This window comes from Equus caballus, chromosome 13 (assembly GCF_041296265.1).
Source record: "Equus caballus isolate H_3958 breed thoroughbred chromosome 13, TB-T2T, whole genome shotgun sequence".
NCBI classification, from domain to species: Eukaryota; Metazoa; Chordata; class Mammalia; order Perissodactyla; family Equidae; genus Equus; species Equus caballus.
The window spans coordinates 709,630-736,043 of NC_091696.1; the positions used below are offsets into that span (position 1 = coordinate 709,630).

At 63.3% G+C, this 26,414-nt stretch overlaps 1 protein-coding gene across 12 annotated transcripts in view; it reads right to left on the bottom strand.

The window, feature by feature from the left end:
• Positions 1 to 1,350: 1,350 nt before the first annotated feature.
• C13H7orf50 (chromosome 13 C7orf50 homolog) overlaps positions 1,351 to 26,414 on the bottom strand; it is a 149,394-nt gene continuing 124,330 nt past the window's right edge. For 11 of the 12 annotated variants that reach the window (XM_023655087.2, XM_070231346.1, XM_070231345.1 and 8 more), the window contains 3 exons: positions 14,744 to 14,940; positions 5,104 to 5,185; positions 1,351 to 2,085 (listed from right to left, as the gene is read on the bottom strand). In XM_023655087.2, coding sequence (XP_023510855.2) covers positions 1,897 to 2,085; positions 5,104 to 5,185; positions 14,744 to 14,940 — 468 coding nt within the window. In that variant the 3' untranslated portion in view covers positions 1,351 to 1,896. Of the gene's footprint in view, positions 2,086 to 5,103; positions 7,857 to 7,971; positions 8,148 to 14,743; positions 14,941 to 26,414 lie in introns of those variants that run through there. The other variant, XM_070231353.1, reaches the window with a different exon arrangement.

Consider the following 26,414-nt stretch of genomic DNA (forward strand, 5'->3'; position numbering starts at 1 on the left):
TTGTATCTTGTACATCTTCTTTCCTTGTATGTCTACTTCTCAGTGTACTTCTTAAGATACCTCAAAGCTCAGAGACGGGGAGGCCCACACCTGGCTGCTCGCGGTCTGAGGTTACCCATGGAGCTAGGATGCCGCCCCGGCCTGCGGGCTCCCCCAGACCTGCGCTGACTCCCAGTTCCCAAGGGCCTCCTGTTTATGGTCCACCTGATGGACAGCAGGGGGGCAGGGCTTCTGACCGTCTGCGAGGCCACAGAGGCCTAAGGCGGTGCTGGGCCAGTCGCTCCCCCCAGAACTGGACGTGTGCATGTGTACACGTGTGCGTGTGTATGATCAGGATTCCAGCTGCACCAGTGGGCGGGGGATGGGATGGAACGCCCCCCCCGGGAGCGCACGGCATCCCTCTTTCCAGGGGTTGGGGGTGGGGACTGACGAGGCTTGCGTGGGAGGTGGGGTGTCGAGACCCTCAGAGTCCAGGGGTCTGGGTCATGGGTGAGAAGAGGGAAAGGCTCGAGTGGGCAGTGAGGGACCTGCCTGGGCCCCTCTGGAAGTGTGGGCCCCTCCTGGGCTTGGTCACCCACCCCAGGGCCCTACCTCGCCGTTCAGAATTGGCCCTCGACACAGGGGTTTCATGATAACTGAAGCTGAAGTATCAGAAAGGCCTGCCGGTCACAAACCAGGGCTGATGACGCGGCTCTGAGGCCATGTCCCCGGGGGCCAAGGCCGGGGAGGCCCAGCCAGGCCAGGAGTGGCCACAGGGAGGCTGGAGACCCTATTCTGGAATAAGGGGCCCACACACAGGCCTGGAGCCTGGGGCTCACGGTGGGCATTGTAACTACAACACGCCAGCTCACATCCCACGGCTTCACGGGGGTCTGGGCACCGCCGCAGCCCAACAACGCAGCTTACGAATCCGCACCTGGAGCAGGTCTTGAAGCCACCCCGCGCAGCCGGCACTTGGTCTGCTGTGTGGGGCGGCCTAGGCCCCATGCCGGCTTCTCACGCTGGAGGAGAGGCGTGGACACTTCTCCCCCTGCATCTCTGGGGTGCTCAGCGCCCTGACTTCCAGAGGCTCGCCGCCTGCGCACCCATGTTTATGCAGAGAGCAGGCGTCTCCCCGGCTGGGACGGCCGTGGGAGGGCAGCCGGTGCAGTCACCGCCGACACTGGGAAGTGACGGGCCTGCGGAGCGAGTGGCCGGTCAGCGCTGGCGTCCAGGAGTGCCATGGGAGGAGCACGCCTGGACGCCGTCTGGGGAGGCCTCGGCCACGGACGGCCTCACGGCCCGAGGCTTGCTCTCAGAAGCTCTTCACGATCTACATGCAAAGGAGCACAAGTCACACCGGACAAGAGCCACGGCCGACACGGGCAGGTCTTTATTGAAAACACAGCCAGGTCTTCCCTGGAAGTGGGCAGCGAGGCCGTGGCACGGCCCCAGGAGGGAGGCAAGAGATGGACAAGCCAGGCCTGGGCCCCTCGGCAAATACAGGCCCAAACTTGGGGACCCCCACACCCCAACGCTGCAGACCAGGCTGGTGTGAAGGGCGAGCGCGGGATCTTTGGTAGAAAAATAGGCATTTCCATCACGAAGCAACTTCCTTGGCAGCTGGAGGGCAGTGGGAAGGTAAGGAGTGGCGGCTCTAGGTTATTCCAGAGTGACCGCGTTCTGCTGTAAACGGGTTAAAACTCGTCATCTGTGAACGGTCTCTGGCCAAGGAGGGTCAGGAGAGAGAGGCGGTCCTTCTGAGGGTCAGGTGCCAGGAGAAGCAGGGACCTACCGCCCACCGGCCGGCGACCCTGCCTGCCCCATGCTGGGCCCCCACCTGGGTGAGGGGTCAGCTGCATCCTGCAAAGGCTGGACCCCCCGCGCTGCGGCAGTGGCCTCACCCACCGGCCGCCCCTAGGAGAGCAGCTGGAGCACCTGCCGGAGGCGCTGGGTCTTCTCCAGCAGGAGGGGGTCCGGGCTGGCGGCGCCCGCCTCGTCCAGCTCCTGCATCAGAGCTTCAGCTTTCTGCACAGTCAGCTCGCGGGCCCGGCCCCTGAGCCCCTCCAGGTAAGCCAGCAAGGTGGAGAAGTGCTTGTCGGGAACCTGGACGGGAAGAGGACAAGTACTGTCAGGGGCAGGCAGGGGTGGCAGTGGTGCAGGGACACGAGCAGTGGAGACACGAGGTGCTCACAGCGTGGGCTCCTGGTCCTGTGGCTGCGCCTCGGGTCTCACCCCTGTGCCTCAAGGGCACCGTCTGGCCCAAGTGTCCACACACCAGGACCTGAGGAGCTCAGGTGGCTGGGCAGCAGAGGACACCCCATCGGCAAAGGGCCCTGGGCCACACCTGCTCCCCCTCGGTCCCCTCGCTCCAGGATGACAGCACTGGGGGAACGGGGAGGGCGGGCTGGCCTGGGGGCCATCCTCAGCTGGCCCTGGGCCACCTCCTCACAGATCAGCTCTGGCTTGCACCAAGGGGGCCGGCAGCCATCAGTTTTCACGCCCTCCTGAAATGCCACTGACAGTAAATAGATCTATTTTCAGAGATCAATCTGCCAGGACAGAGAGGACGGAGGAAAAGGAAACAGTCACGATGTTGGGGGCTGGGGATGAACGATGACCGACTCGGAAGATCTGGGGCAGAAGACACTTCAGCTGAGCAAAGCAACTGGGCAGTGGGTCGCCCCCCTGCCCGCCCCCAGGCGGCAGAAGTGGCTGTGCGGTCACTCCTAGGAGAGCGAAGATGAGGCTGAAGACAGGAGCGGCTGGAAGTCCACTTAAGAAGCAGTTAGCGGCCCGCACGTCTCGACTTCAAACCCACGACAGAGCCGCAGTGATGGAGACCGTGGTCCCGGCACCGAGACGATGGATCCGTGCACAGAACCGAGAGTCCAGGGATAAAGGCCGACACCCGTGGTCAGCCGATTTCCAACACAACCTTCTCTCCATCTGCGATGCCAGGACAACCGGATGCCACGGGCAAGAGCCTGAAGCCGGACCCTGCCTCACACCGTGCACAAAAGTCAACCCAAAACGGATCACAGACCTGCAAGTAAGAGCTAAAACCGCACAACTCTTGGAGGAAACACAGGAGGAAATCCGTGAGACCTCGGCTCAGGCAATGATTTCTTAGCTCTGACACCAAAAACACAGGCAACCCAAGAAAAACTAGGTATATCAGCCTTCATCAAAATCGACACCTGCCCCAGGACACTCCCGTGCCCGTGAGGGCTGTGGTCTCAGCCAGGGGGCAAGGGCCACCCGGCTGGAGCAGGGGCCCAGAGGTGCCCACAGCCCCACCTCAGGGAGCGGGTCTTGCCGCGTCCAGGGAAGTGGGAAGCGGCCTGGCACCTGGTCAGCCCAGTTGTCACCCCAACACGTTGGCCAGGAGCACCTCACCCCTGGGAGGGGAGGGGAAGCTCCCGGAGCCCAGGCCCAGGCAGGGTGGGTGATGAGAGCTCTGCACACAGCTCCCCGCTGGCTCCCCGCAGGTGACGCCTGCTCCAGAGCGTTCTTGGGATGGCCTGTCCCCTGGGCCTGGGCTCTGGGGACAGATGGCTGCCAACCTGCTGGGGGAGCCCTGAGCTTCCCCGAGTGGGGAGTCGACTTGGGGCTGTGCAGGACAGCGGGCTTGTGGCAAGGATGCAGCGCGTTGTCACACTCAGCGCGGGGCTCCGGAGCGGGCCGCACTGCCGGCTGATGATTCCTGCAGTGCTGCTGGCACATCCTGGCCCAGCCTGTGCGCCGGCTCACAAGGCCGTTCCCCCTGCTGCACCTGTAGCCTGACTCGAGAGCTCGGCTCACAGGTGCCTGCTTCCTGGAGGTCCCTCCCCATCACATGCACGCAGGGTACCCGACCTCAACCTGTTGGCCCTGGGAGCTGTCACAACCGTAACGAAAACCATACTTGTCGAAACGGACGATGAGGGCGATGGATTCCAACCCTGGGGGGAACACGGGTCTGTGCTGACAGGACTAACTCCACTGCGCACGGGAGGCGGCAGTGGTCAGCACAGTGACAACTGACCCAGGCAGCACCCACTGACGGAGGTGAGGATCGGTGGGCAAAAGTCTGAGGAGAAACGGGGTTTCCGTCATCTCAGAGCAGCTTCCCGCAGACACGCACCAGCCGCTAAAGGCAACAGTAACTCTACAGAGAAAAACCAGGCCGACCCGAGCTGGATCACGTGAGCACCGTCAGCACAGACCACCAGGACACGCTGGGGGCACCAACGGGCCCCACCGAATCTGGACGGGGACAGACGAGCCCAAGCTGTCCACATCTGCAAGATAACTGGCCTCGCCAAGCACGTCAAGGTCATGAAGAGCAGGTGAGACAAGGAAAGTTCCAGACTGCAGGAGACCGCAGGAACAGACAAGCAAACGGGTGGGTTCTAGACTGGGTGCCCCGCACAAGGACGTCGCTGAGAAGTGGGAGGGATGGCGGCCACGTGACAAGGAGCCCCCGACTCTGAGTGGCTTGTGGTTGCACGGGGGGATGTCCTGACCTGTAGGGAACGCACACTGGAGCGTGCTGGAAGTGGTGGCATCTCCTAACCTCAGCCCCCACCCCACCCCAACCCAGGATTAAGAGGGTGCCCCCGGGTGAGACGGGGCAGGCCAACAGCCCAGGCCCCGGAGCCTGGAGGCCTGATGGCCAGAGTCTGGCGGCTGGACAAAGCCCAGCTGGGGTGGAGGGGCCCCGGGGCAGGCCGACAAGGCTCTTGCTCCCTGACCCCAAGCAAGTCCCTCTCTCTGAGCCCGGGGTTTCATTCTGTAAGATAAAGGGCTGGACTGGTGACCCCAAGAGGGTCCCCCACAAGCTCTCCAGCCTCTTTCATAACCTGGGATGGGCCTCGAGAAGAATGGCCTCAGGCAGGGGCCTGGCTGCTGGCGAGGGCAGCTGGGGCCTGCCCTTCCCATGCCTGTGCTGGACCAGGGGCTGAGGGCGTGAGGGGCTTGGAGACCTCGGCCTGTGGTCTGAGCAGGCCTGCCAGTGGGCTGTTCCATCCTGGTCCCTGGGAGGCCCGGCCCCGCCCCCCACGTGCACAGACCTCCCGTCCCCGGTCCCCTGAATGCACAGACCTCTCGGCCCCTCCCGCCCTGCCCCCCGCGTGCACAGACCTTGTCGCTGTCGTACATGTGCAGCAGGAGCCAGGTCTGCCTCGTCTTCTGAAACCTCCAGTCCTGGTGCTTCTGGGCCCAGCTGGGAACGCAAGGACACGACAGCTCAGGAGGGGCCAGGAGGAGCTGGAAGGGTCTTGTCCAGGCCTGCGGGGCTTCTGGGGAGGACCCTGCCCAGCCCGAGGGAGGCAGACGCAGAGCAGAGGGGGCTCAGAGGCCTGACCTCCGCACGCCCGCTGCGGGCCCTTGGCCAAGCCGGGCCTGCCCAAACATCTGCAACAGGGCCTAGTCCAGACGGCAGGGGGCCAGGGCTTTCAGCTCTGCAGTTCCGGGATTTCATAACTGTACCGTGAACACCCTGCATCTCGTGAATTCAGTCATTCTTCTGGAAGCACTGACTGTGCGCTCCGGCAGGGATGGTCTGCCGCTGGAGTGAGGGCAGCCTGTGGGCCGCGCACGTGGATGGAGCAGGAGGGAGCAAGCCAGGAGGAGCCGGGAGCCCGCGCCTGCCATGCAGGGAGCCACGCTGGGCCCTCCCGCCAGGCGTGGACCTCAGCCTGGGCTCGTCCGGCCCCTGCATCTGCTGCTCCCATGATCTCCAGAGAGCCTGTCTGGCCGGCCGGCCCTGTTACAGTTCGTCATTCTCTGCAAAAGACTTTCCCTGTTCAGACCACCGTGTGGCTCATCCCCCAGTTGTGCCCTGGCCGATTCACCTGCCTGGAGGACAATGCGTGGCCTCGCTGCCCGCAGCGTCTCCAGGGTTCCTCCTGAGCTGGCAGAGGGTATGGGAGGGGCCGTGTGGGCACCCAGTTCCACCAGCCTGGTTCCCATCGCTGCTGCCTTGACAGCGTAGACAAGCCACACATCCAACCTGACCCTGGGACTCCAGGCTGCGTCAGGCTCAACCACCCGCGTGGCCGACGGAGCCCCCAGAAGCAGCTCGGGGTGTCTGTGGACAGGTAGGACCAAGGAGCCGTGGGCTGGCTTCAGATTGCTGACAGGACACAGGACGCCAGGGGCTGGAGCCTGGAGTGTGGGTTCCATGGAAACCCATGACAGGCAGAGAGATCCGCTCCCTGTGCCAGGCCCTGTCCCAGTGTCCCCACACGAGAGCGTCCCTGAGCCCGATTGCAGGGCACAGGGGCAGAGAGGAGGCCCCCAAACTGCAGGATGACGAGAACAACGACTGAAAGTGACAGCGGGTGACGGCAGGGAGAGAGGACAGACCCTGCCTGGCCTGCAGCTCAGCCCAGGACACACCTCCCCGGAGGCAGAGCCCCCCGGGGATGGAGGATCTCTGTGTATTTCCACAGTGAGCAGAGAAAGGGAGCGATCCGAGGTTGGCAGTGGGGAGTGGGGGCCTGGAACGGGCATGGGCTGCCTGGTGCTGAGGCTGAGCCCGACCCTCTCCAGCAGGTGGAGGTGTGAGCGGCTCTCAGCACCGTGAGGTCACGGATGAAGGATGTTTCAATGCCCCAGATGGGGGCAAACAGCAGCTCAGTTGCTGCCCAGCTCTGAGCCCACAGTGCCCCCAGGGCCGCAGCGTGCCCGGGCAAGGCTGATAGGTGTGGTGGTGGCTCCGAGGCCCAGGGACAGGCCCAGCTGTGCTGCTCGGGGCTGCAGCCCCACAGGGAGCGTGGGATCGAGGCCCTGTCTGAGCCCACTTCTGGCAGACTTCTGAGCCCCTGAGCCGCAGGACTGTCTCCTTCCAGGCCCCTCCCAACACCGCCATCTTCCCTGGGGCGCCCTCCCAGCCCCCACACGCATGGCAACGCCTGCTTTCAGAGTCATCCCGTGAGAGCATGGTCTGGAGGTGCCAACACTGCTGACACGCCAAAGGCAGAGCTCCCTACCCATTCCCTTAGGAGACCAGAGAAATCAGGACTGATGGGGCCTCAGGCTGTGATGGGTGGGGCAGCCTCTTGCCTCTGCAGGCAGGACCCAGCCCCTGGCACTGCGCCCTGTGCCTCTCCCCCACGCAGCCTCACCCCTCTAGTTCCCTCCATTCTGCCTGAAGGCTGATCTGACCCAGAAACAAGCTGCTCCCCCCTCCCTCGGGGCGCCCCCAAATGCTGGATCTCCCTCTGCCCCCAGCCCAGGCTGCTCCAATTGGTTCTCCATCACTGGGAGGTGGTTCCCGCCCACCTGTGAATCAGCGAGCTGCTCTGCAGGCCCCCAACCCGGGCTCCATCGGCCCCGACTGGCAAACTGTGCTTCTGTAGGGTGGGGCAGGACACCACTGAATTTCTCTGTGAGGAAAGGGAGTAACTTAACTGAAGACATGTTTCCTATAAAGAAACTGGGAGACTTTGGTGAGAAATACCGACCCCCTTGCTCATGCAGACTGCTAAGTCACGGGCCCTCACAGGAGGGGACGGCACAGCTTGGAGGTCTACCCCATTCCAGGAAGAGCGGCTGCCCCCAGGCTGGAGCACATGGGATCAGGCAGCCGGCCGGGACGGGAGGACCCTGGGGCCAGGCCAGCTAGGAGTTGTCAGAAAGATTTCAGGGCTGCACGTGAGGGGTCACAATCGGCCGGTGGTCAGCCCCACTCCCCACCAGACGTGGGGCTCCCCTGGTCCCCTGTCCCAGGTCACAGTCTGTAATGAGGATGCAGCTGCGGGGCCGGGCACTCAGCCCCGGGGACAGGACGCCTCCATCACGGTGGAAGGAGGGAGCAAGGGGCACCTCCTGGTCCAGGTCTGTCAAGTGGGGCAGGAACACCTGCCTCGCCGGGGTCCTGATGGGGCTGTCTGTACGGGAGAGGGAGGAAGTGGCCTGTTGACACTCATGCTCTCAGGAGCTCCCACCCCCCTGCAGCGACAGTGACGGCCCTGCTGTGACAACAAGCACCCGGCAGGCGCTCACCAGCCTGGATGAGGAGGCTTGACTCTCAGGTGTCTACTGGGGAAACGGGGCCCAGCGCCCTGGGTGGAGTGTGCTTCCCTGGGTCATCCTGTGGCTCCGAGGGTGGGCAGCCGGAGCGGTTCCTTGTGCCGCCAGCGGCCCAGGGGAGCTCTCTGCCCACAGCAGCTGCAAGCAGTCTATGGGGCGCGGGCAGGAGATCAGAGGGGCCCCAGGAAAGGAGGGAATGCAGCCAAGCCAGTCTCTCTCCTCGTGCCCGGCAGGGGCCACAGCTTGCCCACAGGCCCAGGTGCTGCACCCCTCCGCCCCCACGGTGGGACCACCAGGCTGACCTGCCCTTCCAGGAGGCAGGGCAATGCGTGCGACGCTCCGCTCCTGACAGCCTCAAAGGGCCTTTATCGCCTGGGTGTGAAGAACCACATCCACCAACCCTTAGTTTAAAAACAGGGACCCTTTCCCGAGCCCCCTCCAGAGAAACTGGGGGGAGGGCTCTGGCGCTGAGACGCCACCGGAGGCCACCTTGAAGCCAGCGTCTCGAACGTCTGTACTGTCACAGACGCTGCCAACTAGGGGACAAGTCGCCCCCAAAACCAGCCAGCAGGAGGCTCATCGGCCAAGGGCCTCCTGCCTGAACCGCCCTGCCCTCCTCGGGCCTGGTGCCTAGACCCCCTACAGGACACATCGAGCTGACCATGGAGAGGGGCAGCACCCCCCGCTCCCCGGACGGCCACACTCACAGGCGCCAGGCCAGGGCAGCTCCGAGTGTCTCCTGAGCCCGGCCGAGGGGTCTGGGCCTCTCAGGGTGGAGCTCGGGCGAGCCCGCCATGAGGGCCGAGCCTCGGTGTGGGGTCTCAGGAGGGGAGCCGCGTCCTGGGCTGTGATATCCCACAGACGCCCAGGGGTGAGGGGAGGCTTATTTCTGACAGAAGGGTAGGCCAGGGGTCATCATGGCCCCAATCCCACGTGCATGCACGGGCCCAGCTCCCCCGCATGGGACTCACAGCTGCCAGGCAATCCCGGGGTCCACGTGGGGCAGTCTCCCCACCAGCCCACGGAGGACGTCCCTGCTGAGTCCTCTGAAGCAGCCCCGGGAGGAGAGCTCACAGTCGCAGGGGTGAAGCCTAGGGCGCTGAGTGCTCCACGCCGCGGGTGGGCCTGGTCGCTGGCATTGGGCAGGGCCCTGCTGCTCTCCCTTCCCCTCCTTTCATCTGCTCTCTGGGGACCGGGCCCCTGGCCCTCCTCTTATCTGGATATGGTCTACACTGAGTGGCCACAAGCACCTGCAGGCCTCCTGGTCTGTCCTTACTCCCCGCACACCCCCATCGGGCTCCATCCGCATCCCGCTGGGCAGCCTGAGGTCCACTCCTGTGGCTGGCGCCTGCCTGGCCTGTCCACCTGCTCCTCTGTCCAGCCCCGGCCCTGGCTCCCTCTGTCTACAGCAACTGACCTCTGGCCGTGACCTGTGACCCTGCCTGCAGAGGACCAAGGGCCAGAGCCCAGTGGCTCCAGCCCCGCAGGAAGCACCATGCCCTGGCGTGCACACTCGGGAACGTGCTTCGGCTCTCAGGGTGGCTCTGGGCGCCGTGTCAGCCCCCACGTCAGAGGAGGAAGCCGAGGCCACAGAGAAGGACTAGCTTGAGGACCCACGATGACAAGTGACAGAGCTGGCTCCAGCCCAGGCCGCCTGTCCCCAAGGCTGGTGCCTGTTCTAGCTAAGGTCCCACCCCCAGGCCCCTGGCTGGGGCAGTGCTCCAGGGGGCACAGGCATGGCTCCCATATCGTGGCAGGGACTCGGTGCGGGCTTGCATCGCCGAGCGGCACCCACTTGGCCCTGGGAGCGTAATACCTGCAGCCCAGCCCCACCTCCTTTGCTGCCAGCCGACGGAGCGATAGGCGCCTGTCCTCCTGTCCAGGCTCGGCCCCACCCCCCAGCTGACATCACAGGGACCTCTGGCCACGAGCCCGAGGGACAGTTTTCAGTCATGTCAGAGGACTTGCCGCACTGATACGTTTTTTTTGTGAGGAAGACTGTCGCTGAGCTAACACCTGTGTCCGTCGCCCTCTATTGTGTGTGTGGGACGCCACTGCAGCACGGCTTGATGAGCGGTGTGTAGGTCTGCACCCGGAAGCAGAACCCACGAACCCCGGGCCACCAAAGCAGAGCATGTGAACTTAGCCACTAGGCCACTGGGCTGGCCCCTGCACTGATGCTTCTGACACCGTCTCCCCTGTCACTCTATAGTCATCAGCAATCGGGGAAACATGAACCAGAACAACCAGAAATGCTCAGAAATCGGTAACTGTCCCATGTGGCTGAGAGAGCCTGTTCTTGAGGGTCGCTGGTATGGCCTCTGCAGGGTGCACCTTCGAGACCCACAGTGCCAGGTCTGGGCATCGGCCTGAGAAACACATGTCGTCCAGGGAGACGTGTCCCACACGCTGAGAGGTGGCATCTCCCCCGGCTGTCCCGTCTTCCTGCTCTCAGTTGGTGGCATCACTACCTGTCTGTCGCCGGACCTGAAAGCTGGGGCCACCTGACACCCCTCTTCATCACCCGCACGTGGCCTGTGGATTCTGCGCGTGTGTGTCTGTAGTAAAACACATGGTACGAATGTGCCATCTTAACCACCTGGCAGTGCACAGTTCAGGGGCGTTGAGCACATTTACGTCGTTGTGCAGCCATCACACCGTCCATCTCCAGAACTTCATCTTCCCAAAGAAGCTCGGTCCCCATTACACACGAACTCCCCAGCCCCTTCCCCCAGCCCCTGGCCCCACCCTCTACTTTCTCTGTCTGAATTTGACGTTCCAGGGGCCTCACGTAAGTAGGATCACACAGTATTGTCTTTTTGTAACTGTCTTATTTCACTCAGCATAATGTCCTCAAGGTTCACCCATGTCGTAGCATGTGTCAGAATCTCCTTGTGACAACTTTCACCGTTTTCCACATTGTGTTTATCCGTTCACCTGTCGACGGACACTGGGGCTGCTTCCACCTGTTGGTCACCGTGAGTAGTGCTGCTATGCACACAGGTGGCATGCATCTGGTGTCCTGTGGGTTCTTGCCTCCTAAATATTTCTCCAATCTGCCCCCTCTCTCCCTCTCTCCAGGGCCTGCCCTGGGCTGCTGCTCTGCACTGACCAGGCTGGGGCCTGACCAGGAGGCCCAGGTCTCAGGCCCCGGCAGTGCAGCTGGCCAGCGCCCACTGCTGAATCTGGCGAGTCCCAATTTCCAGGTCCTGGGCAGGGGTGCGGGGTGGTGGGGCGGGCAGTGTGTCTTTTGCGAGCTATGCTTGTGATAATGAAGAAACCAGGCAGACAAGCAGGTGACCAGAGATGGGTGTCCTCCCCAGCCTCGGGATGGCCCCCATGTGGGCACACGCTCACAGCACAGCAAGCCAGCCCCTGAGACCCGCCCGTGCACATGCACTCAGCAGGACAGAGTTCAGTGTCCCGGCCAGAGTCGAATGCGAGCGGCTGCAGCCACGGCAGAACCACGGAACAACAATCCACCCCCACGACCTACAAGCAGCGCCGGGGAGTGGGGAAAGGTCACAGTGAGAGTAGGTCTCGGCCAGGAGGAGGCAGCGGCCAGGTCCCAGGCTCAGACCCCTGCACGGGACAGAGGATACAGACACCCTCTGATGGGCAGCAGGGACAGGCAGGTGCAGAGCCCACCCAGATGGGCTCTGCTGGCCAGGACTCGCCCACAGGATTGCCTGGGGCGGCATGGGGGCCAGCTCCTTCACACCCGGTGTGGTGTGACTTTCCAGAAAGTCTGCAGCCTCTGAGGGTAGCATGGTGAGGGGCCCACCGAAACATGTCCTGGGTGGAAGGTCTGGGCCAGCCCTGAGCTCCCTGCAAGCAGGTCCCCGTCATTCTGGGCCCACCTCGTAGGAGGGGCACACGGCATGGACGGTAACTCGCACAGTAACTACCTCTGGACCGGCCAACCTCCCAGTTGACTCTGAGAAGGAGTCACCCCTCTCACGGGATGTGCCTGGTCTCCCTGGTTGCCAACAGCCCTGATGGCCCCACCAGCCGAGACCACCGGAGAGGCCTCCATGCTCCCAGGAGCAAGGGCCCTCAGACACCTGGCTTCGTGACCCACGCAGTCCCTTAAGGTTAGGCAAAGACAAGACATGACGTGACGGGCTGTGGCAAGGCCGCGAAAGGAGGGAGGAGGCCTGCCCTCTGGACGCAGAAGCCCCCTCGCGCTGGCCCCTCGGGGAGGCACGGCCTTGGCACCGATCAGGGCTGGAGCGTCTCTCCACACCAACCAGCTTCGGTCCTGGGCTTTGCTTTGGGAAGACACCCCAGTGCCCCGGCTATTCTGCGTGGATGTGGTTTCCCGGGGTCGGGAGGTGTGGAGGGCTCCGAACAGCAAAGGTCCTCTCCTGACCTCCGATACATGCACCCTCGGGACCTGAGCGCCTCCCCAACTCTCCCGGGGCCACAGGAGTCGGAGGAGGCCAAAGGATGGAGTGGCTGACTGAGATGCTGCTGGGGACGCCGTGCTGGACATGCCTTGCGAGAGTCTCAGAGGTGCCCTCCCTGGACGCCTCTGGACACCTGCGTGACCTCTGCCCCCAAGCATTTCTGAGGCACCAGCCAGCCATGACACCGCCTCTACTTCCTGCGGGACGTGGCCCAAAGCTTTCTGGTGGGCGAGGATGATTCACGACCCCGAAAACCCACTGCAGGTAGGTGGTCTGCTTCCGAGGTGGGGAAAGCCCCTGGTCGAATGGGCCATGCTAGCCACCCCTGGACAGCAGCTCTGTCCCCGCCAGCCCTCCCAGCCTCCACGGCCCGAGCTCCCAGGGCTCAAGGGCTCCAGCCAGGGGTGGGAAGGCCCCACCCCGAGAGGGTGTCTGTCAACGTGTCAGAGCAGGCCAGTCCTCTCCATGGCACGCTGGTTCCAGGAGAGCTCCTCCAGCTGCCAGGTAGCCCAGAATGCGGGAAGACCCCAAGGGCCTGCACGGCACACAACCATGGGTCGTTAAGGCCGATGGTCTGCAGATGGGGTACAGGGGCTGCTGGTCCAGGCCGGGCCGCCTGTCCCTCAGCTCTGACAGCTGCTCAGGGTGAGGGGGAGCAGCAGGTAGAGAGAACAGACAGCTTGATCGGCGTCCCCGCCCCCAGCAGGCACCTGGAATCTCCAGCAGGATTCCGGCTCACCGCTGACGAGTGTGGAGTAAAGAGCCACCAGCCAGCTGTCCCTTCAGAGCAGCTCCAGCCCTGGGGACACACCCCGTCCTCCTCTCCCTGCAGAGGCAGCGCCCTGAGTCCGTCAGATGCGCCTGGTGACCCCTCCAGTGAGGAGCCAAGAGGGGGCGGCTCAGCTGCCTCCTGCGTTACCCAAATTTGCAGTCAACACTATACAGAATGTGAATCAAAAGCACAGCGAGACACCACCCCACACCTGCCAGGATGGGCATCGTCAGCAAGTCAGACAATAACAAGTGCTGACAAAGACACAGAGAATGAGAACCGTCTGCCGGGGGGAATGGAAGAGGTCAGCCGCTGTGGGAGTCTGTCCCTCTGACGTTTAAACTCACAGCCACCACAGAGCCCAGAGTTCACTCCCAGGTATCTGCCCGCGAGAAAGGACAGCACGTCCACGCAGAAACCTCACACCCATGTCTGTGGCCGCATCACTCACCACAGCCAAGGGGTGGAAACAACACAGGTGCCCATCAGTGGACAAGTGGACAGACACGGTGTGGTGTACACACACAGTGGAATGTTACTTGACCATAAAAAGGAATGATATCCTGACACCTACCACGTATGTGAACCTGGACAACATCGCACTAAATAACAGAAGAAGGTCACGCAAGGCCACATAGTAAACGACTCCATTTATGTGGCTGCCAGGAGCCGGGGAGCGAGCGGAGGGGCCTTGGGGGTGAGATCTAAGGGTGCAGGGCCTCTTCTTGCGTGTTTTGGAAAATGTCTAAAGTTGACCGTGGTGATGGCTTCACAACCCTGTGAATACACTAAAAACCACCGAACGGTAACTTCAAATGGGCGAGACGTATGGCGTGTGAGTTCCATCTCAGTAGCGTCGCTCCCAGAAACGGTGAGGCAGCGTGTCCGTGGCGGACAGTCCTGGGGAGCTGACCACAATCTGCTTTGCTGACTCTGCTACTCCAGCACGGTGAGTGAGTCCAGGAGGCCCCGCTGGACACAGGACTCTGCTTCCCTAGAAGCTTCTAGAAACTCTGGCACAAAGTCGCTGGCTGCGTGTTTGCAAACTGGGCGGTCCCAAGGTGCACCTCGGGGGCCCAGTTCTGGGGCGAGGGTTACAGTCACCCGCCAACTCCGAGGGTTGCAGCCGTGCTGTCCCGGCCGCTCGATGCCCAGGCAGAGCCAGGCCCCGCATGCCAGCGACGGTGACGGCTCCAGGACAGCCGCGTCCCTCTGCCCTTCACAGCGGACTCTGAGGAGCCGCCCGGGAGCTCCCTCCACCCCTCCCCGCCCTCCCTGGAAACGGCCGTGCTGGTCAGTGTCCGTAGCCCCCATCGGCAGCGTTCCCGATGTCTGTGGTGAAAACTCCACCACGGCGGGTCTCGAGCCACCTGGAGGGCATAGGTGACGCTGGGAAGCGATGGGTTGCTGCATGGCCGGTGGTCCCAGGAAAGCTGGATCTGATCCAGGTCACCTGAATCCACAGCCTGCGGCCCGCCCAGGACACCAGAGACCCTAGGGGGATGGTCCTGCCAGTCCCCCGCTGCAGCTCAGCAGGTCCCGAGTGAGGGGCGCGGCCTCTTACCTGCAGAGGTAGTCCAGGGCCAGCTCGGCGCCCGAGCGCCTGGCCGGCGGCTTCTGGGCCGCAGCAGTGCCTGCCTCCCGCAGCCGCTTCCTCTCCTCTTTCTTCCGCTCCTTCTTCAGCTTCCTCTCGAGCACCCTCTTCTCCTCTGGGGACAGCTCGGGGTCTGTCTCCTGCAGGGCCCTGCATGCCGCTGCTCCCTGAAAATCAAGGCAACCCACCTGTCAGGGTTTCAGGACATGGGTGCGCTGCCTCGGGAGCTCCGACACCCACAGTGGGTGGGCTCCGGCCCAGAGCCCCCTTGCCTCCAGGACCCGGGGACAGTGTTCGCCCTGGTAAATGAGGAAGGGGCTACACAGACGCCAGAGCTCCAGGGGACCCAGTGCCTGGCAAGACAGCCTGTGCGGAAGGGCCAGGTTAACTGCCACCTGAGCACGGGTCAAAGTTGATCGACCACAGACCCGTTTCCCAACTCTGCGCCTGCGCTCCAGTGTGGCAGACCCCAGCTCCAGACCCTGGGGGAGCCCCGTGGGTGCTCTGCTGTCCCCCCGCCCCCTGCAGGTGTGGAAGGTCTGGGCCGGGAGCAGACTGGCCGGTGGGGTCCAGTCTTCTTTCAACAAGCATTTGCTGAGCCCCTTCTGCATACGCGAGCCCCGTGCCGGCCGGCACTCCTGAGGACAGCAGGACAAGCCTTTCCCAGGGCTGGCGGGGGGGCAGTGCAGGACACGCTGGTGGCTGCTCCCTAGGGGGCAGTGGCCCCCTGATGCAATCTTCCCTGCCCCCTCCCACCAAGGAAGCACAGCGCCCTCTGCCTCCCCAACTAACTGTCCAACCGGGGGGAGGGTGCGGGGCGGCTTGAGCAGCCGTGCACACGCTCATCTCCCTGGGACACCAGGACACCAGCACGTTCACTGAGGCAGGCACCAGGGAGCCAGCTTCCAGGAAGGAGTGCACTGCCCAGCCGCCCACGACAGTGCCCCTGGCCCCCGCAAGCCAAGCGGGGTTCCATGTGTCCCCATCCTTCCTCTGCCCCGCCCCCCCACCCCCAGCAGGTCCCCTCATGAAATGCCAATCCCTTGACAACCTTTGTGTTCCTACTCAACACCCGGCTCCTTCCGGAACCTTCTAAAACAAAAGAGCAGCTCTCCCCAGCTCCTCCCTCTTCCTGCTTTAAAGCCAGCTGGGATGCACCAGCAGCAGGGCCTGGGATCGCACTGGGGACTGCTGGCAGCCTGGCTCGAGACACACACAGGGACTCCAGCTCCTAATGGGGGGCTTGGACCACGGGCACAGGAGGGGCCTCTGGACCCCTCCTCTCCTGGGGAAAGGTGGCAACCTGCCAGCACGTGTCCTGAATGCAGACCCAGCTCGAGGGCGGCAGCATGGCCCAGGAGAGCCCGCACGGCCGACAGGCCAGAGGATGGGGCAGCAGGGGCTCCGAGCCCACCTGGCCGCCTGAGGGCCGCTGGTGTTGTGAGTGGGGCGTGTGAGGCCCAGGGGAGAGGAGTCTGACGTGCACGCTCTGGACACCTGCAGCCCAGACCCTTCCCGCACCCACTCCCTAGACCCATGGTGGGCTGGCTGGGCGGGCCCCATGGAGAATCTGGCACCGAGAGAAGCAGGCAGACAACCCTCCTGGCACAGGCCAGCCTCTGCCCCTCTGCAGCCACGCAGGCTGCATCACATTGGCTGCTTGGGCCAAAGTCCTGGGGACGGTCAGGCTGCCGCCGTGGTGGACCTGGGATCTGTCAACACTGCCCTCCAAGGCGGGCCAGCAGGCTGGGGAGGTCAGGGAAGGGACAGGGAGGGGTGGGAAGCACCAGCCCCCACAATGGGGCACCTCCTTGTCTCCAGCTGTCATTGGGACACGGCAGCACCCTCAAACCCAGGGCCGAGGGGCCTGGTCACGCGAGGGGACCCCGTCCTGTGGAGGACTCCTGGGTGCCCTACGTGCTCAGTGACAGCCGGTGAGGTGGACACGGCCCCCCACCGGGCACAGTCCCCACGGAGGGCACAGGAAGGAGGCCGGAGGGAGAGGGCACGGCCAGGGCCACAGGGCTGGCAGCAGGGACTTGAACTCGGTGTTGCCTGGCGTGGATGGGGACAGGAGACCTGCTGAGGCTCCCACTGTTTCTCCCAGGGCTTTCGGGATGTCCAACATTAAAAGCCTGGACCAGGTGACCCCTCACTGCCAACCTCAGCTGCTTTGGGGCGATGCCCCGTGGGGGGTCAGGCTGGAGGGGGGCCGTCTCAGCGGTGCTGGGGCCAGAGAGGGACCCGGGGAGGCGGGGGGGGCGGGAGACAGCAGACAGGGACAGGACGTCCCAGGGACCACGCAGCACATCGGGGTGGGGACACGGCTCTCTCAGACCCTCCTGCGTCCTCTGCCTGTGTAGTCGGGGGCCAGTGGGAACAGCCCGGGAAGCAGAGCTCTTCCTACGATGCTGCGGCTGCCGGGCGCCGTCCAGGAGACTGCCGTCCCTGAGGTGCCAGCTCTCACACAGCTGCCCTTCTGACTGAGAAGGAACTTTCTCCGGTTGCCACCGACCTGATGACCCTCCAAAGGATGAGGTTTTAATCAGCAAACAGTTTTAACACATTTGTCACTGCTGCATATACCCACCAAAGTTATTTCACCTACAAGCTGCCCAGGGGCTCACGAACACCACCAAACACCCCAACAACCTCAAAAGGAAAGTGGGAGTCCGTAAGAGAGGTCGTTGGGGCCCCTTCTGGGGACAAGACTTTCGGGAGAAGATGGGGCCTCAAGAAAGCTGTATGAGGCGGGCAGGGCTGGACCACAGCTGCCCTGGAGAGCCTTGGCCCCAGGACTCAGCACGGCGCCCACCCTGTCCACCCCACCAGCCCACCCCACTCTTGAGGGAAACGTGGGCAGGCAGCACTGCTTTCCAAAACAGGATCAGTCATGAGAAAGAAGCCGCCACCACACACATCTGCTGCTGATGCGCTTATCAGAATGTGTGCGGTTTACGGCTCAGGCCTCTAACCGAAATTCTCAAAGCTTTAAAAAAAATGCAATGACCATATCGCAGTGCTGGGACCGCCTCCAGGATTTTAGATTGGACGAAACACAGAATCTCGTGTTAAGCGAAGTAAAAATCAAAACCTCAGCCACATCCTCACTTCTGCAGATGGCCGTCTCCAGGATGGCGTTTCCAAGGGCACAGAAGCATTTCAGGGGGCGTGAAAAACTTCAGGCAGGCCCCACCGAACCAACGGAGCCCAGCCGCCCTCGAGGACCGGGGCTCCGTGTGGCTGAGAGACTTTGAATCTCGTCCTCATGTTTCCACACGATGTTTCCACGAACTAGATTAAGCAACCTGCACTTACGTGATTAGATGCATTTAAGAACCAAATCCTCACCAGCCTCTAGGGCAACAGCTCCAACCACATTCGGTAAATGCCTTGAAAGTAAACCACAAACCCACAGCTGGCCGGCGGGAGAGAGGGCTGCACCCGCCCAAGGAGACACGGAGAGACCGCTCCCAGGAAGGCTGCTGAAGACGACGGGACCACGTGCAACAAACCGTCACTCCCCTTTACCCGGCTAGCTCCCGACAGGAGACACCGAGGAGAAATCACATGCGCGCAACTGGGAAAGGTTTCTGGAACTCAGTTCAGGCAGAACCTCAGGCAGGATCCGCAGGAGCTGATTTCAACGAGAACAGGGCCGGTGTTCTTCAGACCCGGGAAAGGGGCCCCGGTTCTCCTGCAGACCCCGAGAGGGACAATATTCATGGATTACACACAGCCCACAGAACCCGCAGAAGTGAAAACCCAGAGAGATGGCACCAGGGACCAGAGGAGGGTCTTGCAGATCTCAGCCAAGGGAAAGCTGGGAGGAGCCCCCGTGGGGTTCCCTCCCTCTGGTGAACACAGGACCCCAGGAACTGAGGCTCTCGGTAACAGCTGGCACTGGGTCCACGAACGGCACATCGAGCTCCCTCTGGGCTGGGATTTCCTTTGGTGAGAACCGACTGTGAGTGCAGCCACGCAGAGAAAAACAGAAACCTGGAAGGGCAGTCATGGCTGATATCAGCCACGGCGGGACCTTTCGCACACACCCTTTAGGCCCGTTTTCATGAGGGGAGCTGCCGAAACCTCCAGGCAGGCGGTCGGGCCACAGCTGTGAGTGCAGGTCTGCAGGGGTGAGCGGGGAAGCCTTGTCCCTTGCAGCCCGGGCACAGCGAGGCCGACCCTATAGTGCCCAGCATACCCCCAGCTCACCCGGCCTAGTGCCCTCCTGGTCCTGGGGCCACTGCCCTAGATCAACTTCCCGCACGTAATCTCTGGTCCCCGCTCTGCCTCTTGGGGATCCCGTGAGAACCTCCAGTGGGCAAGAGCAGCTGCCTGCGCCTTTTGGTCCCCCAGCCTGAGGACGAGGCCACACGCCGGCTTCAGGGCAGGCCAGGTGCCGCTCTCTCCCTCGCCGGCTCAGACCCCACCTTCCACCCCAGCTGGCCCCTCCCTGTCCCCCCGACCCCTCACGCCTGCCCAAGTGCAGCAGCCTGGCTGTGCAGTGGGGTCCCCAGGGGCCAGGGAGCAAGAGGCCTTTGGTGTGGGGGCGCCGTGGGGCCCTGAGGAAGGCTCCAAGCCAGTGTGGCTGCCCCTCCTTCCACCCCCAGAAACAGGGTCATCAGAGCCCTGCCCAAGGCCACCCTGGTCTCACACCAGGCAGGAAAGTGGCCCTGGGGCCTCCCCTGTCCCACTGAAGCACAGAAGAGAAACAGGCCACCACGGGAAGCTGCCGCACAAGTGTCCTGTCCCCGCAGGTGTGTGCAGGTGACACCACCTCTGGGGTGCTCCCTGCCAAGATTCAGGGACTAATACCAGAATCTCGGCTCCAGGGGCAGGGGCTTTGGGCCATCAGAAGACACTGAGGCTGGTGTCCTGCTGACACTCCGTGACACCCCCCACAGCAAGCCCGACCTCAGGGCACCCTTGTTCCCACCCAGCTCGGGGATTCAGGTCATAGCCAGTCCTCTCTGCCAGCCAGCCGTCCTCCTCCCTCCTGTCTCAGGAGCAGAGCCTTTGCCTAAGAAAAGCAGACAGACCCGGGAGGGTGGGGAGGACCTGTGTAGACCCGGGGGGGAGGGGACAGAGTATAGACCCGGGAGGGCCGGGAGGACCCGTGTAGAGCTGGGGGACTGAGTATAGATGTGGGAGGGTGGGGAGGACCCGTGTAGAGCTGGGGGGACTGAGTATAGACCCGGGAGGCAGGGAGGATCCGTGTAGACCTGGGAGCATCGAGTGCAGACCCAAGAAGGCAGGGAGGACTCGTGCAGACAGAGGCCTCAACCACCCTGTCTGCCAGGACGCCCTCCAGCCCAGTGCTCTTCTTCTGGGGACCTCCAGCTTGCTGTCCTCTCACTTGGGGGCCTGATGCGCCCCCGACCCCTGCCCGGGGCAGGAGCACGCCCTCGGCACACGAGGCACCAGGTGCTTGGTCAGCATCCACACCGCCAGCAGCAGCAGGAAGAGCGTGGTGCGTCCGACAGCGGCGGGAGGACTCTGGCCGGCTGTGCACGGCCCGCGTGGCTGCACCGCGCCTCTCGCTCTGGAATGACTGTGATCCCGGCCGACCCTCTAACCGTTTCCTGCCCACGTTACTGAAGGAGACCAGGGCTTGCTCAGGGCCAGGGCTGAAGTCACCTGCAGCACCAGGTGCACCCCGGTGCCCCTCTCTGCACTCTTATTTGGGGGTGACCTGGTGCCCTGCCTCTTTCTGTAGGGAGGGATGTCGCTGCAGCAGGGGGAACCGATCACAGGTGTGTGGAAACCGGTACCCCCGAGGAGGCGGGCAGATGCAGCTGTGGCCCTCAGCCTCGCCTGATGTCGGGGTTGGGACCAGGGGCCACTGTGGTGGGTGGAGCCGAGAAGGCCGCCCCACGGCAAAGTGCAGCCTGAGACATGAGGCTGACACCCTGCCACGTTTACCACTCTGCTGACAGCGCCAAAGACCTGCCTCCAATGGGGCCAGGGTGACCCTCTGCCCCAGACTCCTGGCCGCCCCCACGTGCTCTCAGGGCCACCAGGAAACCTCGGGGCGCTGTCTGCTTTGCTGTCACCTGTTCACCATCTCTCCCAAGCCGCCTTCCACGCAGTCAGCTGCAGGCGTCGTGCACACGGCACTGGCTGAGATGGGTTTGGGGGCGTCCTGAGACACAGCGCCAGGGCCTCACTCTGAGGGGAGGCCGCCCCCCCACCTGTCAGGCCTGCAGCAGAGGGCTGGGGCACGCTCGTGGATGAGGACACGTTTTTGCACCTTTTGCATCGGCTCCTTCTGGTGAAACCACGAGCAGGGGCCAGCAGGAAAAAGGTGGGAGGAGGTTACAGGGACAGAGCCACAGGTTTCTCAGTGTGTCATTTCCTGTCTCTGGGGTCCCCTCTGCACCCCAACCACAGTGTCAGGCCTTCGGGGTGGGGCTCTCTAGGGGTCCCGCGTGGATGGGGGCTGGGCCGTCCTGGGGATCCTCCGTCACCATCAGCAGGCGGGCTGGGCTTCTCAGGAGCTGCTGCAGCCATGGGCAGCTCCAGTCGGGGGGCTGGCGGGGGGCGATGGGCAGCGGCTGAGGGTCAGCAGCAAGGGTGTTAAAGGAGACCAGCCATTCCAGCCCAAACTGACCACAGGAGCTGGACTGTGAAGCAGCCACTCCAAGAGCGATGGATGGTGCTGAGCCGAGCGCCACGGGCAGGGCCGGCCTCGCGCCCCTGGGAGCAGCATCCATGGGGCAGCCATGCGACCCATCTGGACGAAATCCCACCAGACCCCTCCCACAGAGCCTCGCCAGGGTCTGGCTTTGAGCTGGAAGGTCCAGTTTGGGCTTTCTGCCAGATGAGAGACATCACCCACTTCCTCAGGGGGAGGGGCCGCTGATAGTGGTCTGACAGACACAGCAGTGCAGGCCGGGGCGACACAGGTTGTGACGGGGATGCTGGCCACACAGCAGCGTGCGCCTTTTTGCCATCTGCTCACACCTTTTACTGAGCGTGGCAGGTGCCCTGTTGAAAGGTCTGACTGCCCTAAACCACAGGACCTGAGAAGCCTGCGAGCACTTGGGCCCCAGGCTGCCCCAGACCCAGGCGGCCAGCCAGCGCCTCTGGCCCAAGCTCCTGGACTCCGCGAGGGTCAACAGTGGCTTTCTGTGTCCCAGAGAAAGGGTCCATTGTCTCTCCCAGTGCTCCCAGGAGCAAAGATAAAGCACTCTCCTTTCCAGGCAGAGCTGGGGGGAGGACGCCGCCAGCCCCGGCCCGCAGGGCCCTGTCTGTGTGGGCAGAGCTGTGGGTGAGGACACAGGGAAGGGGCTGCTGTCCCGGCCTCGGCCAGCGGGCAGTGAGAACCCAGGAGGGGCCGAGTGCTGAAGCCGGACGACTTGGCGAGGCATTCCTGGAGGGACAGGGTGGCAGTGGACGCCCCGCCTGGACTCGGCAGACAGCCAAGCCAGCCCCACCCCCGGCTGCAGAGCTGGGACAAACCCCTGAATCCTCTGCATCTCCCCGCTCGGAAAACAAGAGTTACCACACTCAGTGCTTACAAGGTTTTCCAAGCAAGGGACACTTCTCCCTGGCTAGACCTTGTATGGAAACCCACCACTCGATCAATGTGGAGCTGCTGCAGGAGGGGGTCAGGGGGTGAGGGGTTTCCCTGCCCACCCAGCAGGGCCTCGAGGCAGCTCTGGGGACTAGCACTGGGGTTCACTGTGTTTCCACCTGTCCAGATACTGAGGAAGACCTCCTGACATTGGGGGGCATGTTCTGCTTTTCAAAATGTGGTGTAAAGAAAAAACAACTTCAGCAGGAGACAGGAGACCTAGAACTCAGCCCTAATTTAAATAAAGACCCAACCTCTGCACCACAGGCTGGCCCCTGTGGTCCCCCAGCCCGGACTCTCTGACACTCCAGGCTGAACCACCCACACGCATGTGCACGCACAGGGGCACACAGCCCCTTGCTGTGGTCCGCTCTCGCGGTCCACTCTACGGTGCGGCACCTGCTCTCCCAGGCAGCGGGGACGTGGCAGAAGCGTAAGCATGAGCTGAGGCCCAGCGCACGGCTGCCCCAGGGAAACATGACGTTGTCCCCAGGCCGTGGGAGCAAAGTACAAGTCAGTAAACGAACGTTGCACGCTCTCTCTCACGTGGAGTCTCTGGAGTCAGCGTACCTTACAATCGAGCCCATCTCCGCTCGGACTGGCCCCACTTCAGGAGCACAGCATGTGGCCAGGCTGGGGCTGTCACCACAGCTGTGTCCCCAGAGCTGGGCCCAGTGCAGCTGGTCATGAGAAGGGACAGCAGGGGTCCTCCTGAGCTCCAGGGGCGCTTGGGGTGCCCCCTGCGAGCCCCAGCTCCTGACGTCCTGGTCAGCACACAGGCTCCCTCTCCAGGCACCCAGTGCAGCCAAGCCCAGGGGCATTCGCTGACTCATGTAACAGCAGCGTCCACACAGAGCTTTCGGGTGTCACGGATGCTCTCTGTGGGCCCCCTACAGGTGTGAAGTGGGCCGCGTGGGGAATCGTCCTGGGGGTCCCCACAGCTGGGGAACAGCAGAGCTCAGGTGTCCTGTCCTACAGCTGGTCCACTGGGGCTTCAGGAGGAGGGAGCAGGGCAGAGACCCCACCTACCCAGGCTGGTCCTGACTCCTGAGTCACCAGGACCGGTCCTCAGAGGGAGGCAGGAGGCCGGCCCAAGTGCTGAGGAGGGGCTGGGCCTTCCAGATGGTCGGGCTTAGATTCTGCCCCGCAAACCTGTATGGCCACCTAAAACAAAGTTACCCCCATCAGACACACGGGCTCTGACAGTCTCATCTCCGACCACCATCATCAGCTCTGGCAAAGGACTGTGGAGCCAGGAGCTGCGCCCGATGTGCCTGGAGATGCCGACAGGCCAGCAGGTGGGGGTGGGAGCAAGGCACCGGCGACCCAGACAGCTTCCTCCCCACACTGCAGGCTCCGGCCACAGGCTCCCGGCAACAGGAGGGCGTGGGACAGTGAGCGGTTGCGGGGGAGGGACGTCAGGCTCAGAGGTGGCCCGACAGGATCCAACCATGTCTGGGGGACTCTTGCTGCCTACAAAATAGAAAACGTGCCTCATGCTGATAGGTTTACATCCTCAGATAGTTTTGTGGGGAAAATCCAGCCCACGTGCAGACCTCTGGGTCACCACAGCTGGTGCCAGTGAGGACAAGGCCAATCGGGGCCAGGGCAAGGCCACCAGCTGGTCAGACAGAGCAGAGAGCTCCCCACAGGACGGTGGCTTTAAAGAAATGAGGCTCAGAGTAGAAGACAGCAGACCCAGGGTGGGTAGAAGGTGCCTGTTGGGCTGGGCCAAGGGGCAGCCCCAGAAGGCCAGGGGCTGCCTGCACCTGTGCCCTCAGCCAGTGGAGCAGAGGAGTCCAGGCAAGGTGGGGCCCAGGGAGGTGGGCCAGGGTGCTCCAGTGCCCTGCACAGCACTGAGGCCCCTCCACTCCAGGACAGCCCCCTTCCCGTTGGGGGACTCCAGCCTGGCCAGGGGCCCTGGGGTCCAAGGGCGAAGCTGGGGGCGGGGCTGACTAAGGGCCTGGGCTCTACTCACTAGCTTGGTGAATTCAGGCCCAGAACCGTGTCCGTGCCTCTCCCAGGACACCACAAGGTCACACGCTCGGCCCCGTCTGTGAGGACAGGGACCCTAAACCTCTCCCAGGACGCCATGAGGTCACACGCGCTTGGCACAGAGGTGGCGCCAGGTGCATACTGGACGAGTCCAGCAGGTCTGTCATCCTTTGGCGGGTCGGAACATTACCCAGATGGTGTCCGTTACGGGCACTGACCCCTCTACCTGGTGACAGGTGGGAAGGTGAGGCCTGGGGAGGGGGTAGGAACTGTGTGAGGTCACCCAGCAGGTCAGCAACAGACCCCAGACAAGCACTTGGGTCTGAGTCCCTCCCTCTCTCCTTCCTGAACCCCCTGTTGCCCCATCACCACAGGGCCAGCGAGTCCCACCCCCCCATCCCACCACCACCAGGAGGCAGGTGGCCCAGGGCCCTGGGCCCAGTTTGTGTCCAGTGCTCCTAACACTCTGGAGGCGGCCCAGCTGGGTGAGCGGAGCCTGAGTGCAGCTGAGCCCGTGGCCACCTCCTTGTCTGCGGGATCGCGCCCCCAGGATCACGTCTGTACCGTCTTCGGTGCAGCGTCCAGCCCTGGCCACACCTCCTCCTGCCTCAGGAGTGAGAACGGAGCACGGCACAGAGAAGCACCTGCGTTCCCATCGTAGTTGCGGGGATGGGGCCCCTGGGGTCAGCTGTGGGGCCCGTGTGGCCTGCCCCCTGGCAAGGACCCGGCCCCAAGGTGAAAGGGAAGCGGCTATGTTGAAGCCACGCCCCCACTGGACAACAGGTGGCTCTCGATGGACACATGCTCTCCTGGCCCCCAGCTTCCTTGGCCTCCACCTCGTCTCATCCCCAGGGCTCATCCCTTCTGACCTCACCTGGAGCCTCCACTAGTCACATCTGCCCCACTGGACAGCCAGACAGAAGTGACGCCAGCACGGAGGCCGTGCGCTCAGCCCGTTCCCACTCTCTGGGGGGTCTCCCCTTCCCTGGACCCCATGCAGACATGGCAGGGAGCCGGCTGGAAGACGGAGGCAAGACTGCAGTGAACAGAGTGCATCCCAAGCCCGCACCATGCCACCCATGCCATATAGTCTGCACCATGCAGGATCAGAGATGCCGCTTTCCTCTCCAGTCCGACCCTGGGGCCAGATCCGAGCGCGTCCCTGTGGCCTGCTGTCCTCCTGCGGGAGGGGGGACCCGAAGGCAGCCCACATGCCCTGCTCTGCCGGGGACCCAGGGCCGCATGGAACGGGGGCAGAGGCTAGGCCCCTCTAGAAGCTCCGAGGGGAAGTCAAGCCCTTTGCTCGAGCCTGATGCTGGCGGAGGGGGGAAGGGTCAGGAAGAGCAGGACCCAACAGGCAGGTGGGTCGCACCCAAAGCACGGCTGGGAGGAAGGGCTGCCGGACAGGGAGAGGGCAGGACTCCATCCCTGGGGGATCAGACCTCGTATTCCCCAGAAGCCTTTTCATGGTGGCAGCAGAACCAAGCTTCACCAGAAGTGGTTTCAGGGAGCATCGAACGGGGCGTCAGAAGACAGTGTGCGGCCCGGGTTCCCTCTCTTCATCTACAAAGTGCCATCAGGTGGTGCTGCTGGGACAAAGGGCCTGGGGTGGAGCCAGGAGCACAGGGGTGCCGTCAGGCCACCCTCAGGCACAGGGCCCAGGAGAGCAGGACTCTTGGTGGCGGTGTTTCCTGATCCCCAGCGATCAGATGGTGCTGTTACTGGCTGATGGCTGTTGGATGGCGGGGGCGGGGGGGCGGCGCTTGGCCAGCTCCATTACAGCAGGGCCCAGGGGTGGGGGCTGGCCGCTGTGGGGCCTGGTGGGCCCATCAACTCCCATGGCCCCAGTTTTCAGCAGGGCAGGCCTCCACCCACCACCTTCCTACCCGTCACCAGGCAAAACCCATCAAGTGACAACCCTACAGAATTAGGATTTAGAAAAGTGTATTAAAAACCACTGCCAATAAGTATGAGCGTGAGACAGGTGGTGCAGTAAAGCGTGCCCTTGCACAGGGCGAGGGCTGGGGTTTAGGATAACAGTGACCATGAGCCGTGGGGGCAGAAGCA